This window comes from Pelodiscus sinensis, unplaced genomic scaffold (genome assembly GCF_049634645.1).
Source record: "Pelodiscus sinensis isolate JC-2024 unplaced genomic scaffold, ASM4963464v1 ctg66, whole genome shotgun sequence".
NCBI classification, from domain to species: domain Eukaryota; kingdom Metazoa; phylum Chordata; order Testudines; family Trionychidae; genus Pelodiscus; species Pelodiscus sinensis.
In genome coordinates, this window is record NW_027465867.1 from 118,036 (window position 1) to 134,139 (window position 16,104).

The 16,104-nt window shown below is 51.6% G+C and overlaps 1 protein-coding gene across 4 annotated transcripts in view; it reads left to right on the forward strand.

Moving 5' to 3' along the window:
• The window catches only part of LOC102447871 (signal peptide peptidase-like 3), a 139,249-nt gene that overhangs the window by 68,731 nt on the left and 54,414 nt on the right, over positions 1-16,104 (forward strand). For all 4 annotated transcript variants that reach the window (XM_075915773.1, XM_075915770.1, XM_075915769.1 and 1 more), the window contains 2 exons: positions 9,850-9,928; positions 10,458-10,570. In XM_075915773.1, the coding sequence (XP_075771888.1) occupies positions 9,850-9,928; positions 10,458-10,570 (192 nt within the window). The remainder of the gene's footprint in view (positions 1-9,849; positions 9,929-10,457; positions 10,571-16,104) is intronic.

A 16,104-nucleotide genomic window follows, 5' to 3' on the forward strand; every position in this document is an offset into this window, starting at 1 on the left:
TGTTCTTATGTTCTAAGCTCAGGGCTCAGGGTCGGGGGTCTCACTGGACCACCTTGATTTTCATGCAGACCTGCTCCTGGGTTTGCATGTGGGCTTTGGTGGCCAGGCTGACAGCTCTCCTGCCCTAGACGGCTGCGTTCCTGTGGCTAGTGCGGATATTGTGGATGTTGGAGGCCTCCCCCCAAATCTCGATGAGGTCCACAATCTCTGCACTAGACCAGGCGGGCGCCCGCCTCTTGCGACCCCGGGCAGGCTCCTGGGAGCTGCCAGCCTGGTCCTGGGAAGAGGCGGAGGGCTGGGTGGCAGCGGGTGGCTGGCTCATGCTGTGCCAGGTGCAGGGTCTGCTGGCTGGGTGCTGGCAGGCTTGCAACTGGCACAAGCACTGCAGCCAGCCCGTGCCCCTTTAAGGGCTCCGGGGCCGGGAGGGGGGCAGACGAGTTTCCCTGGTGGTGCCCAGAGTGGCCACCAGGGCAAGCTGGGAAGGGCTAGCCTCCCACTAGTTCCAATTAAGTGGCTACACAGCCCTTAATTTGAACTATTTAATTCGAACTAGGCTTAGTCCTCGTACAATGAGGTTTACCTAGTTCGAATTAAGCGCTCCGCTAGTTCGATTTAAATTCGAACTAGCGGTTTGTATGTATAGCCATTATTAAAGTTAATTCAAACTAACGGATGTTAGTTTGAATTAACTTTGTAGTGTAGACATACTCCCAGTGGGGCCCCTGGACGATCGAGATACAAAAGGAGCACTGAAAGACAATAAAGTCATTGCGGGGAAATTAAATGAATTCTTTGCTTCAGTCTTCACAGCTGAGGATGTTAGGGAATTTCCCAAACCTGACCCGTCCTTTGTAGGTGACAAATCTGAGGACTTGTCACAGATTGAAGTGTCATTAGAGCAGGTTTTGGAATTAATTGATGAACTTAACAGTAACAAGTCCCTGGGACCAGATGGCATTCACCCAAGAGTTCTGAAAGAACTCAAATGTGAAATTGGAAAACTGGGACGGGGCAGCGCCCGCGCCCCGCACGGACCGAGTGCTGTCCCCGGCTTGCTGGGGAGAAGCGGCGGCTCCGCGCCGGCTTCTGCCCTGTGCGGCTTGTTCTGCTGCGGGCGGAGCCGAGCGCGAGCATAAGTGAGCGGCGCCGCGGCCCCGGCCAGGGAGCTGATAGGGCCCCGCAGCGCCGGACGGCGCAGGTGCCCCAGCGGGACAGCCCCACCCGGCGGAGGAGGCAGCCCCACCCCGTGACTGGAGATGTCATTGCGGCGGGACGCTCAAAGGGAGCGCCGCCGCCAGAGCAGAGGAGGAGACGAGCAGGAGGAGGTCGGGCGGCCAGACGGAGGCATCTTGGGTCCTGGCTGCGGAGACCCTCGAGACCAAGCCGTCACGGCGACGAGGCAAGGGAGGTAGGAAGCGACCCAGGGCAGGGTGCTGGAACCCGGGGGGTTGGTGTGTTTAGGGGACTCCCTCCCCCACCAACCAGGGCTGGGGGCAGATTCCCCCAGACCTTTGGGCCCTGGGTCGGGGCTCGGAGTGAGGGCGGGCCCGAGCCCCCTACCGTCCCCCGCTGGCGCGGACGCCCTTAAGTCAATCCTAATGGTGGACCGATCCTGCCGGACTAGGGGCAGGACACCGGGTGATAGGGGAGCACAAAGGACAGAGACCTTGGGTGAGGGAAGACAGAGGGGAGGGGCAGCGGCCCTGCATGGCCCGAAGGGGGCGTCGCCCCGGTGCCACGCCTATCCACAGGAACTATTAACTATGGTTTGAAACCTATCCTTTAAATAAAATACAGGACTATGTAGCACTTTAAAGACTAACAAAGTGCTCCATAGTCCTGTATTTTGTTTCAGCTACACCAGACTAACACGGCTACATTTCTATCACTATCCTTTAAATCAGCTTCTGTATCCAATGACTGGAAGATAACTAATGTAACGCAAATATTTAAAAAGGGCTCTAGAGGCGATCCTGGCAATTACAGACCGGTAAGTCTCACAGCAGTACCGGGCAAATTAGTTGAACCAATAGTAAAGAATAAAATTCTCAGATACATAGAATTACATAATTTGTTGGGCAAAAGTCAACATGGTTTCTGTAAAGGGAAATCATGCCTTACTAATCTATTAGGGTATGTCTACACTACCCTCCTAGTTCGAACTAGGAGGGTAATGTAGGCATACCGCACTTGCAAATGAAGCCCGGGATTTGAATTTCCCGGGCCTCATTTGCATAAGCGGGGAGCCGCCATTTTTAAAACCCCGCTGGTTCGAACCCGTGCAGCGCGGCTACTCGGGGCTCGAACTAGGTAGTTCGGACTAGGATTCCTATTCCGAACTACCGGTACACCTCGTAGAACGAAAATTCAAATCCCGGGCTTCATTTGCAAGTGCGGTATGCCTACATTACATTTATCTAACCTACTCTTAAATATCTCCAGAGATGGGGATTCCACAACCTCCCTGGGCAATTTATTCCAGTGTTTGACCACCCTGACAGTTAGGAAGTTTTTCCTAATGTCCAACCTCAACCTCCCTTGCCGCAGTTTAAGCCCATTGCTTCTTGTTCTATCCTCAGAGACCAGGAAGAACAAGTTTTCTCCCTCTTCCTTATGACACCCTTTTAGATACCTGAAAACGGCTCTCATGTCCCCCCTCAATCTTCTCTTTTCTAAACTAAACAAACCCAATTCCTTCAGCCTTTCTTCATAGCTCATGTTCTCTAGACCTTTAATCATTCTTGTTGCTCTTCTTTGGACCTTCTCCAATTTCTCCACCTCTTTCTTGAAATGCGGTGCCCAGAACTGAACACAATACTCCAATTGAGGCCTAACCAGCGCAGAGTAGAGTGGAAGAATGACTTCTTGTGTCTTGCTCACAACACACCTGTTAATGCAGCCCAGAATCGTGTTTGCTTTTTTTGCAACAGCGTCACACTGCTGACTCATATTCAGCTTGTAGTCCACTCTGACCCCTAGATCCCTTTCTGCCGTACTCCTTCCTAGACAGTCGCTTCCCATTCTGTATGTGTGAAACGGATTGTTCCTTCCTAAGTGGAGCACTTTGCATTTGTCTTTATTAAACTTCATCCTTTTTACCTCAGACCATTTCTCCAATTTGTCCAGGTCATTTGGAATTATAACCCCATCCTCCAAAACAGTTGCAACCCCTCCCAGCTTTGTATCATCTGCAAACTTAATAAGTGTACTCTCTATGCCGATATTTAAATCGTTGATGAAGATATTGAACAGAGCCGGTCCCAAAACAGAGCCCTGAGGAACCCCACTTGTTATACCTTTCCAGCAGGATTGTGAACCATTAATAACTACTCTGAGTACGGTTATCCAGCTAGTTATGCACCCACCTTATAGTAGCCCCATTTAAGTTGTATTTCCCTAGTTTATGGATAAGAATATCATGCGAGACTGTATCAAATGCCTTATGTGGAAACAGGGATAGGGGATAAGGGAATTTGCAGGAAGCCATTTCAAGTTTATCAGTAGCAGAGCAAGTGTCAGGCTAAGTCTGTGGCCTGACAACTTGAGAGCTGTAATAAGATGCTGCCTTCACTTCTCGCCTTGCTTTAGGAGATAAGGACAGAATGCTGACTCTGGTGAAGACCTTGAGATAAGGTGGCGTCTGAAGGGAATTATTATGGGAAAGAGACTAATTGTTTAGTGTTGTTATATATCTTCCACGCTTACTAAAGTCTAGGTATACCACATCCACCGCTTCTCCCTTATCCACAAGACTCGTTATCCTATCAAAGGATGTGATTTGTCCTTTTCATATGTGTTCATTTTTTTTAATTGTATCCTTTGGTATATATGGTTGTGACTACTTTCTTCCACTATTTGATCTGAGGAAGTGGGTCTGGCCCACGAAAGCTCATCATCTAATAAACCATCTTGTTAGTCTTTAAAGTGCTACATTGTCCTGCATTTTGCTTCAACTACCCCAGACTAACACGGCTACATTTCTATCACTATCCTATCAAAGAAAGCTATCAGATTGGTTTGACATGATTTGCTCTTTACAAATCCATGCTGGCTGTTCCCTATCACCTTGCCACTTTCCAAGTGTTTGCAGATGATTTCCTTAATTACTTGCTCCATTATCTTCCCTGGCACAGAAGTTAAACTGACTGGTCTGTAGTTTCCTGGGTTGTTCTTATTTCCCTTTTATAGATGGGCACTAGATTTGCCCTTTTCCAGTCTTCTGGAATCTCTCCTGTCTCCCATGATTTTCCAAAGATGATAGCTAGAGGCTCAGATACCTCCTCTATCAGCTCCTTGAGTATTCTAGGATGCATTTCATCAGGCCCTGGTGACTTGCAGACATCTAACTTTTCTAAGTCATTTTTAACTTTTTTTATTTTATCGCCTAAACCTACCCCCTTCCCACTAGCATTCACTGTTAGGCATTCATCCTGGTGGATGAATCCTCTAAATGTGTCAGAAGGGGTACAGTTCACTCCTTAGCCCCCACCCTAACACTGGTGATGGACACCTCGGACCTAGGATGGAGGGCCCATTTAGGCAATCTGAGGATACAAGGGCTGTGGTCGCCCAAGGATGTGAGACTTCACATCAATATGAAGGAGCTAAAAGTGGTCAGGTTGGCCTGCCAGGTATTCTGGCCCCAGATGCAGGTATTAGAATGGTATTAGAATACCTGTTGCACTTACAGACACCTGCCCCAGATGCAGGTATTAGAATGGTATTAGAATACCCGTTGCACTTACAGACACCTGCCCCAGATGCAGGTATTAGAATGGTATTAGAATACCTGTTACACTTACAGACACCTGCCCCAGATGCAGGTATTAGAATGGTATTAGAATACCCGTTACACTTACAGACACCTGCCCCAGATGCAGGTATTAGAATGGTATTAGAATACCTGTTGCACTTACAGACACCTGCCCCAGATGCAGATATTAGAATGGTATTAGAATACCCGTTACACTTACAGACACCTGCCCCAGATGCAGGTATTAGAATGGTATTAGAATACCTGTTGCACTTACAGACACAGTGTCTGGCACCTGCTTCGGTGAAGGTGCACTTGGTGGCCATGGCTGCCTTTCACCTAGATTGCTCACAGCGTTCCCTGTTTGGATACCCCATGGTAACTCACTTCAGGAAGGGGTTGGACAGATTGTATCTGTATTATCGTTCACCTGTGCCGACTTGGGATGTAAACCTGGTGCTCAATAAACTTATGGGACCACCCTATGGCTGAGTGCTCACTGCTTCATCTTTCCATGAAGGTGGCCTTCCTGGTAGCCATCACCTTGGCAAGGAGGGTGTCTGAGTTGAGGGCCCTCTCCTCTGAACCCCCGTATACAGTTTTCCACAAGGACGAAGTACAGCTTAGACTGCACCTGTCCTTCCTACTGAAGGTGGTCTCCAAGTTCCATCTAGCTCAGGATTGTTTTTTTATCCCTGGGGGTGGCCTCACCACCCCGCCTCAGTGACCCACAGCCAGTCTTCATCTAGCCCCTGTCTCGGGGCAAACTGCACTCTGTAAGGGCTGCTCATCACCGGCAAAGGGGTGTGGACCTGCTACCCCCACTTACCATGGCTGCTTCTCTACAGCCCTCCTAGTCACAGGCCCTGCTCCAGGCCCTACAGCCTGGGCGCTCGCTTGGCCAGAGCTCCCCAGGCCCTGCCTTGCTGCCCCAGCACTCCTTGAGCTCCTGGGAGCCTCCTGCTTTCCCAGCTGCCAGCTCCTTACTGTGCTCCCCAAGTGGGGAACTGCTCTCCTTTATACAGCCCCCAGCTGGGCCCTCATTAGCCAGAACTGCCTCAGCTGGGGCTTTGCTTCCAGCCCCTGCTTCGGGCCTGGGTTTTGCCCTTAAAGGACCAGTGCAGGGCAAACGCCCTGTCACACACCCTCCCTTTCTGTTTGGGCTTCCCTCGCCCCACCTGCCTCCGGTCCAGGCCTTCGACTTACTCTCACCCTGGACCTGGCTTCCCCCCATGGCCCTAGCTACCCCCGGGTTCTTTTTAGCCGCCTCTGAGCATGTGCAGCAGAGGCGGCGTGCTGGCTGGCATGCCCCCCAGAGAGTCGTGGTGGCGCAGCTGTCAGTGCAGGGCAACGGTGCCCGGTCACAATCCCAAACCACACTCTAGCGCTAGGCAGAGTGTGCTACATACACTTGTGATGTAGTGGCGGTTCTGTCTACTTTTATAATCCTGTGTTCGCTCTTTGCTGTACTGTGTTATGTGTAATTCCTGATGACTCACTGCAGATGCATATTGGGCCCAGACACCTCAGGTCCAGGCACAGAAGATCACAACTCCTGCCTGGGAGGGGAGACAAAGGAGAGGTGGGGCTGCCCCAGGCTGGGGGGTAGGGCCTGTGAGGAGTCAGTCTCCGCTGGGCTAGGATGAGTGAGGAGGCTGGGAGCAGGAAAAGGGGGTGAGGGGCCCAGGAGCCCCTTTCCCCTGAGAGGAATAATGCTGTCTGCCCTAGCTCCTGTGTTAAAATTAATCCTAAGCTACGCTGTGTCTTTGTGAACCAATAAACCTTCTGCTCTACCTGCCAGCTGAGAGTCACGTCTGGCTGCAGATGGGGGTCAAGGGTTGGGGACCCCCCAACACTCTGTGACAACACTAGACGTAAGGAGGGCCCTGGCTTTTTACATAGACCACACTAAGCCATTTAGAAAGTCCACACAGCTATTCTTGGCAATAGTGGAGAGAATGAAAGGAGACCCCATCTCTGTGCAATGCATATCGTCATGGATAGTAAGGTGCATATGCACCTGTTATGGCCTAGCAGGGGTTCCTCCTGCACTGAGGCCACTCAACAAGAGCCCATGCCTTGACGACTGCGTTTGTGGCACAAGGACCCTCCAGGAGATCTGTAGGGCTGCCACATGGTCCTCTATTTATATGTTTATGGCCCATTATGCCATTGATAAATCCTCCAGGGAGGACACAGCAGTTGGCAGGGCAGTCCTGCAGTCTGTGATTCCTAACTCCAGCCCCCCTCCTTGGGGTAGCAATTTGGGAGTCACCTGATTGGAATTGACGTGACCAAGCACTCAAAGAAGAAAAGACAGTTACCTGTTCTTGTAACTGGTGTTCTTCGAGATGTGTTGTTCACATTCATTCCAATACCCACCCTCCTTCCCCACTGTCGGAGTAGCTGACAAGAAGGAAACAAGGGAGGGCAGGATCGGCTGTGGTATATATGCACTGATATAGCAGCGCCACTCTAGGGGTCTCCACAGCCAACCCTGCAGGAGCTGCTAGGGGAAAAGTTTCTGACGCTTGTGCATGTGGCACACATACACCTGATTGGAATGGAAGTGAGTAACACATCTCGAAGAACGCCAGTTACTACCCTGTAGTCTAGCTGATTATGTGACCTCATCAGTTAAAACAATTTTTTACAGTACTGGGTAACTTTTTAAATGGTATTTGGGTACTAAACCCTTTTTCTTAGTTCATTCTTGTCAGCTCTACTTTTGGTGAGTCGCTATTACCTTCCTTGATGATGATTTATTGCAGCATGTTAATCCTTTTTCATCTTCAGCATTTTTTCCTGATATTTGTCACTTTTTGCAGAATTTGTTGTCATTTTCTGTAATGCATAGGTAGGCTATATCATGTTTGGGAGTGCAGGTCGAGGCTGGTGACAGATCCTTCTGTTTTGTTCTTGTTCGATGAATCTAATGGTATTGGGATAATTTCCCTGAAGCCATTTATTTTTGTGATGAGTCTATTGTCCTATTAATTGGTCTTGCCATATGGAGGATTCTATCCCTTATGTCCCCTTATGTTGCAGAATTTGCTACTGACTCTGCACATCAGCATGGAGATCTTGATCAGGGTGGAGAAATTTAGATCTTCCTTTTCCCTGAAACAGTTTTCTGAGAGCCCATTGCTACAAATTAGCACTTTTTTGTGTGTAGTGTTAAATAATTTCCCCCCTAAATAATTTTACAGCTTTAACATTATATGGCAATAGTTGCAAAATTTGGTATGAGTGAAACTTTACATGTAGGAAGTTGCAACAGGACCCCCCTTTGGTCAATTGACTTTATCCAAACATTGCTGTATTGATTTAAGCTATGTGTTAGAGAATCTTTTTTTATGTTATGTATCTCTTAATTGGAAGAAGAAAATGATCTCCTAAAAGGTGCTTAAAGAAGGGAAATATAGAACATATAGCTTAAGTCTGCTACACCCAAAAGTGACAGGGTAAGATGGAAAGATTCTTCCCATTGTTGTTGCAATCCTCTTTTGACACAGTTTTAAAATCTGCATAAGTGGCATTGACATATAATTCTTTACACATCTTATTCACTCACTTATTAAACCATCACTTGATGTAATTGTGTGTGGTTTTGTAACTATACAGTAGAATCATATTTTGATTTGAGGTATTTAATCCTGAATTGGAGTCTGTTGCAGTAAAAGAGAGTGTTAAGTTGGAAGAAAAATGAATGTATTACAAATATAGACATATCTATAGCTGTGCTGATAAGATAAATGTACTCCATAGAAATTGTTGGAAACGTAAGTAAAAACATGGATTATTATACAGTGAATTACTAAAAATGTGGATTAAAATACTATTACAGATTACTATAACATTTGATGTACATTTTTAATTGTCAACTCCCATTCCTAATTCTTGTTTTAAGATGTACAGGTTCGACCTCCCTGGTCCGGCACCCTCAGAACCTGACCAGTCCTGGATGAGGTTTTTTGCAAAACCAGGGGAAGTGATTTCTGCCCCCCCCCCCCCAGCCCTGGCCTGACTGCTGGCCCCCGCTGCTCTGCTGGGCAGCCCCGCTACTGCATGCGGGGCTCTCTCTGCCCTGCCAGCCTGCAGGGCTCCCAGGCCCTAGTTCTCTACAGGTACTCTGGTCCTGGAACATCCGTGATCCTGCTGGACTATGGATGTTGCCAGACCAGAGTCCTGGTTTAGAGAGTTTCAACCTGTACTTTAGTTTTACTCATTTTTAGTAGGGGATTAAGGATTGAGTAAAGTGTGAAAAAGGAAAGGTAACCTTGTTATCTTAAGTTCAGAAAAATGCAAGCTACCTTGAAATAGTCCTGATGTAGCTAGAGTAACTCATATTTTTAGGAACAACTTAATGCTGAAATCAGAATTTACATCTATTGTTATAGTTGACTCAGTGGTTTCATTGCTATATTTAGACTCACTGTAGGTAGGAAGATTTTTTGCTAACCTGAAATCCACCCTTAAAATATGATTGAATGAGGAAACAGGTTGAGACACACAGGTTTACATGATCTGAAGATAACCCTATATCAGAATGTATTCCTCATTTAAGCCCTAACTCTTCACGTTTGTGCATGAGCTTGTTTATCCATGATAGTACTATCATTGAAGTTCATGAGACTATTAATGTGTTTCCATGTTAGGAGGATTGGGGCTTTAGAGTAGTCCCTCTTGATATGATGCAGTATTTTGGAAATGTTTCATAACCAGATTGTAATGTATCTGTTTTCCCTTTTGACTGGCTGACCAGAATAATTGGACACAATATTTTGCCTCTTTGAACATGGCCCCAAGTTACTTGAAGACTATTGAGAAAAATTGCAATCTGTATATTATCCTCTGACATTCTTTTTAACTGTATAGTTTTAGTTGACAATAAATCAAAGTGTAAATTTATTTGCACATTTTATTTACAAAAGTCCTGCAAAAGAAATCTAAGCTTTAATTTGTTTTCCCTTTTAATAAATGCTATATTATATTATACTAAGATATTGTCACAAAGTTTTCTCAAACTGTGAGCTGTTTGCACACAGTAGAAAATGGATCTGAATGTACTAATGTTACATTTTCTCTTTTTCTAGTCCTTGCAACAATAGCCTTTGCTTTCCTTCTGCTCCCAATGTGCCAGTATTTAACACGACCTTGTTCTCCTCAAAACAAGTAAGGACTTGATAAATCTTTTGTATGCTGCATTTATTTCTCCTCAATGAGAATTTTTTAAATCTGGGATTTCTGCTACTAGTACTAACCCCAGGGTTTATAGTGCTAATTGTTTGCATAGTTCTGGTTCTCTTTGCCAAAGCCATGTTCCCACTTTGAAGCTAGGAAGCACAATTTCTGCCTATCATGCACACTTGCCAGCATAGGGAATGTGATACCATTGCAAGAGATTAGTGTTCTTCAGTGTCTCTTCAGAAGTTTGACTTGCTTTAGATGAGATTTCACTTTGTTTAGGAGCCGGGGTTGGACTTCCATATAAAGCTAGCACAGTTGCATAAGGGTAATTAACTCTAGGGCTTTGTCTACACCGCAAGTTTTTGTGGCAGAAAATATGCTAATAAGGGGCTCATTAGCATAAGTCACAATATCATTAGCATATTTTCTGCCATTTCTTTTTGCGCCAGAGGTTTTTCTGGTCTTTAAATGGAAAGTATTACATCTTTCAGCTAATATGCTGTGTTGTTTCCAGGATTTCTTTTGGCTGTTGTGGACGTTTCACTGCTGCTGAGCTGCTCTCGTTCTCCCTGTCTCTTATGCTTGTCCTTATCTGGGTCCTAACTGGCCACTGGCTCCTCATGGATGGTAAGAATATGAAATGTGGACAAGTCCCAGTTGATATATTTACTGCCAAAGCCAGGATCCTGGTGAAATTTGCTAGTATTTTGATGCCTTCCTGAGTCATACAAGTAAAATGTTATACTGCACTTGGCAAACCTTTGTAAAATACGTGTCTGTACAGATGCTGGGAGTTGTTCACCTAATTCACATTGTAATTATGTTGTGGGGGTTTTGTCTGTTTGTCTGCAAAACAGGGTTTTTATAATTAACACATCTAACCAAGAGCGCCTTTATACTCCTGCATACCTTCAAGGAATAACTATCCCAGTGGGCAGCAACACAAGCCGCTTTAAATCCTTGTGAGTTAGTGGTCTGCATGGTTCTCCTGCACCCCTCCTCTATTCTTCCTTTTTGGGAGGGGGGGGCTGCTGCTGTCGTGGTGGGCAGGCCCTGGCTACAACTATATTCTGGGCCAGGTCCCTTTTTTCCACCTGCCTTTCTTGCTGGCAGCTTCCTCCCCCCACCCCTTCACCTCAGCTGGCTGTTGAGGGTGCTGGGTGTGGGGGGGGGGGGTCTCTGCTGCCCTGCCTCTAGGCAGGGGAGGGGGGAGGAGCCCCCTCCCATCTTCTTGGAGGTCTTTTTGGCCCCTTTTCTTCACTGTTGCAGGCCTGAACTCCACCATTCCTGCTGCTGCTGATGCTCTCTAAAGGGGCTGCTTTAGGGCAGCCCCTGGGGTCCTCTCTCCCCACAGCTTGCCCTGTGTTGGGGGGGAGTTTAAGGGGCCCATTTTCATCAGGGTTCCTGGGCGGGGGCTGGTGCAGCACTTTTGGGGTGCTGGGGGCAGGGGGTGGTTTACCTCACCCTGGTTCCTCTGCCCCTGCTTTTCTGCTGCTGCTCCCTCCCCAACCTCAGTTGCTGCAGGGGCCTTTGCATTCTCAGCCCCACTGCTTGCCTCCCCATCCCTCCTCTGCTTTGCTGGGCCCTGCAGCAGGTGCTGTGGGCCTGCCACTCAGGCACCTGTGGGTACACTGGCTCTCCTCCTCCCCCCTGCCAGCAGTGTCTAGCTGCCCCCTTACCTCTCTTGAGCAGGCATTTCCTCACTACATGCCTTTCCTCTCCGCTACTTGTTCCCCCCCACCTTCTTGTGTGCCCATGCCCCCCCTCTGTTCTTTTGTTTGGTGCCTGAGCCTCCCCCCATTTTTAGTTACCCTTCTCACACACAGTCTCACTTATCCCCATGTTCTTTAAATAATTTTACCCCCTCCCATCCCCCACATCTCCCCAGTGCAACCGGAGGAGCTGCTCTTTCCATCCTGTGCTGGGAGCTGTACCCCTTGTTCCTTGATTTTCCTTTCTGCATTGGTGCCCTCCCACCCCACTTCCAGCCTAGCGGGGGGAGCAGTGAACCTCCTTCCTCCCCTCCCTTTCCCTCCTTGTTCCCTCCCCTAGCACTTCCCCCCCCCCCCCCCCCCGCCTTTGTTCCCTCCCCTGGTACTTTTGTCCTCCCCAAATTGTTTGTTTCCTGTTATTCCCTCCCCGTCCATGACTACAATAGAGGGGTTGTCTGGCGACACCCCTCCCGACCCTTCCCCACCCCTCCTCACATCTACCTCTACAAACGCTGACCCCTCTGAGGCTGCCGGGCCCCCTGTCAATACAGTGGAGATGGTGGACATGGATGGGGACCCCGGGCAAAACCTCCTGCTGCAAGGGCTCAACCCCAGGCCACAGCCCCGGTGTCCACCACGGCCACCCCTCCTTCCCACCCCCTGATCCTTCCACCAGCTCTGGGGGCTGACGGTGTCCCGGGCCCCAGGGCCTACGCCCAGGTAGCCGCCACCCCGCCCACCCGCAGCCTCCAGGAATTCCATCTCCGACAGCAGCGGCCCCTTTCCCACCCTGACCAGGAGGCACGGGGTCCGTTGTCTCTTGGTGGCGGCCTCGCCCCACGTGGAGACCTACGTGCAGGCGTTGGCATGTGTGGTGGGGCCCGCGGCCGTGGTGGCAGCCTCTAGGATGTTCGGGAAGGTGGTTTTCTTCCTGGCGTCCGAGGCCGCCGCCCAGGAGCTGGTGGAAAGGGGTTTGGCGGTGGGGGGAGTACATGTCCCACTCGAGCCTCTGGAGGACCTGGGCGTACGGGTGGTATTTTCCTCCGTTCCTCCCTTCCTCCCCAATGCCGCCCTACTGCCTTTCCTCTCCACCCTGGGGAGGCCTCTGTCAGTCCTGAGTCCCCTTCCTCTGGGCTGCAAAGATCCTACCCTCCGCCACGTCCTCTCCTTTCGCCGGCAGGTACAAGTCCAACTACTGCTGGCGTGGCGTGGCGTGGCGTGGCGTGGCGTGGCGTGGCGTGGCGTGGCGGAGAAGTCCTAGAAGGGTCATTTCTGTTGCCCTATCAAGGGGCCCTGTACCGGGTATATTACACCTTGGGGGAGGCCCAGTGTTTTCTCTGTCAGGCGACGGGGCACATCTGAAGGGACTCCTCCTGGCCCAGCTTGGAGAGACACCTGGGACCCCCAACGCCCGGGACGGCACTGGCCCTACCATCACCAGTGGCCCTGATGGTCTGGACCCCTGGGGTCGCCCCTCCTCCAACTGTGACCATTGTCAGTCCCGCTTGGGTTCCGCAGGGCCCAGACGAGTATGCGGGTGCCACTGCCACCGCCAAAAGCGGCAAGGCCGGGCCCGTGGAGGAGAGGGCGGCGGGGTCAGCGACGGGGCTCGGGCAGGGCCTACCTCAGGGGGAGGTCTCCCATTCCCCTGCTGCCCAGCCCCTCTCTTCCCTCACCCTCCCACTGCTGCCCTTGTCCCCTGGCTCTTCCCCCATTCAGGTCCAGCCCTCCTCCTCTGAGGGCTGGGAGGTTGCCATGGGGAGGCACCGCAAGCGTGCCCAGCGTTCCACCCCACCCACTGAGGGGGAAGACACCCTCCTCATTCCTCTGAGGGTGGACGTCGGAGCCATCCCTCCCTCCGAGCCCCTGGATGCTTCACAGTGCTGCGGAGCAGCTGAGGTGACCGTGGTGGTTTTGGGAGGGGTAAATGCCTCCCTCCCAGAGTCCCTTCAAGAGGGAGTGTCCATGGAGGATGCTCCCACTATCCCCACATCCGCTGTGGAGGCGACCGCTGACCTTGCCGCCGACAAGGGTGACCACGTGGCGGCGGGCAGCGGGCTCGTCTTCCTCTCCCAGGAGGTGGAGGCCTTAGGGTTAACCCTGGCTGCCTCAGAGGGTCATCAACATGCCCTGGAGGGACAACAGCTGTCGTCTCTTTCCCCTTCCAACCCGCCACCCTCCCCTCTCCCTGCCTCCAAGTTGCCCCAGGGTGCGACCATTTGCCTGGCCATTGGCAGTACTTCGGCCGCCGAACCCCTGGGAGCTCCTAGCAGGCGGGAACTTCCGTCATTCCCTATCACCCCCGACATTGGGGTCTCTGGTGCTGCACTCTCTGTGGCACCGGGGCCCGGAAACCGGGAGACACTAACTTCCCCTGCCACCAATCCCTTGCCCTGTGAGGAGGTACCTCATCCCGGTGCCTCTCCTGCTGAGGCTTTTCACCCTGCTCCTGCTCCTACCTCCTGTCCCACTCCTGTAACCTGTTCAGCCCCTCTCCCAACCAAATTTCCCACTCCTCTTCCTGCTCCCCCTCTTCTTACTCTTTCCTAATCCCCCACCTCTTCCTCCCCCTACTCCCCTTCCTCCTCTCCCTGATCCCCTCCCTTACTTCTTTTCCTCCCCTTACTCTATTGCTGCCACGTTCAGCCCAGACGTTGGCCCCCAGGAGGTGGTTTTTGTTTCTCCCGCTTCCAGGACATCTGGGGCTTTTCTCCCTCTGCCACTGCCCCTACCAGCTTCCCAGCAGGGACTTCAGAGTCCCTGCTTCCCCATGTCAATCGGTCGCGGGGCTCGCAGAGGGGTCTGGCCCCAAGACGTTTGAGGGCCAACCCAATGCGCTGAAGGGCGAGATGTGCGAATTCTTGGAAGACATCCATGGCTCCAAGAACCAAGTGGCTCTCGCCCTTCAGCACTGGGGAGATTTCCATCTCATCCTCCAGACCATAAGGGCCATTTTGGGGGAGGGTGAAGGGACAAGGCGGGGGGCTGCGGCCTACCAGCGGGTCCACAGCTTCCGTGACGCCCTGCTCACATTTGGGTATGGTCACGGTTTGCAGCGGGGCCCAATGGGGACCACTAGCACTCCTGCCAGCGAGGATCTTCCCCAGCCCTCTCGATGCTGCCGATCATCGTTACCACTCTAAACACCCGGGGCTGCGGGCTGGGTCTCTGCAGGTGTCGGGTACTCTCCTTCCTTTGGGAAGGGGAGGTACTCTGTCATCTTCCTACAGGAGACCTACACGGCTCGGGCTGCAGAGGCTAGCTGGCAGCTGGAGTCAGGGGACAGGGTTTATTTCAGCCACCTGTCGGCCCGTCAAGCCAGGGTGGCTACCCTGTTCTCCCTGAACCTGCAGCCCGAGGTGCTGGGGACTGCCAAGGTCATGCAGGGTCGCTTGCTGCACCTCCAGGTTCAGATGGAGGGGCTGACATTAAACCTCATTAACATCTATGCCCCGACGTCCAGCCCAGAGAGGCTCCGCTTCTATCAGCGGGCATCCGCCTTCCTCAGCTCTCTGGATCCTCACGAGCACCTGGTCCTGGGCGGGGATTTCAACTGCACCCTTGAGGACTGGGACCGCACAGGGACCGAGCAGTGCCCGGCCGCTGCGGGCTTCCTCAGGGAGATAATAGACCAACGCTCCCTGGTGGACGTCTGGTGTGACCTCCACCCAGGTGGGGACACGGCCTTTACCTACGTCCGGGTGGAGGGTCAGCGGTCGTTTCACTCCCGGTTAGACCACATTTATCTTTCTCGTCATCATCTATTCTGGTCCCAGCATTCAGCCGGCCCCGTTCTCGGACCACCACTTGTTGGCCGTGACGACCTCTCTTTCCTCGGGGAGGCTGAGACCAGCCTACTGGCATAACAACAACAGCCTGCTGGAGGACGTGGGCTTTGTAGCATCCTTCTGGGAGTTCTGGCTGGCCTGGCATGGGCGGCGGCCCGCCCTTCCCTCGGCGTGGCAGTGGTGGGATGTGGGAATGGTGTGCATGCGGCTCCTCTGCTGCGACTATGCCTGGGGGGCCAGCCGGCGGAGGGATGCAGCAATAGAGCAGTTGGAACAGGAGGTCTTACAGCTAGAAAGGTGGCTGGCCACCGGCCCTGAAGATCCATCGCTCTGTGGGGCATACCAGGAGAAGCGGGAGGAACTTCGGGCCCTCGAGGACCTTCGGGCCCAGGGTGCCTTTGTTCGTTCTCGCATCCATTTCCTCTGGGAGATGGATCGCGGCTCCTGCTTCTTCTATGCCCTGGAGAAAAAGAAGGGGGCTAAAACACACATCGTCTGCCTTCTGGCGGAGGATGGCACCCCCCTCACGGATCCGGTGGAGATGCGCGACAGGGCTCGAGCCTTCTACGCCTCTCTGTTCTCCCCAGATCTGACCAATGCCCTCAGAGTTCTCTGGAACGAACTCCTGACGGTCAGCGCGGGCGACCGGGACCAGCTAGAG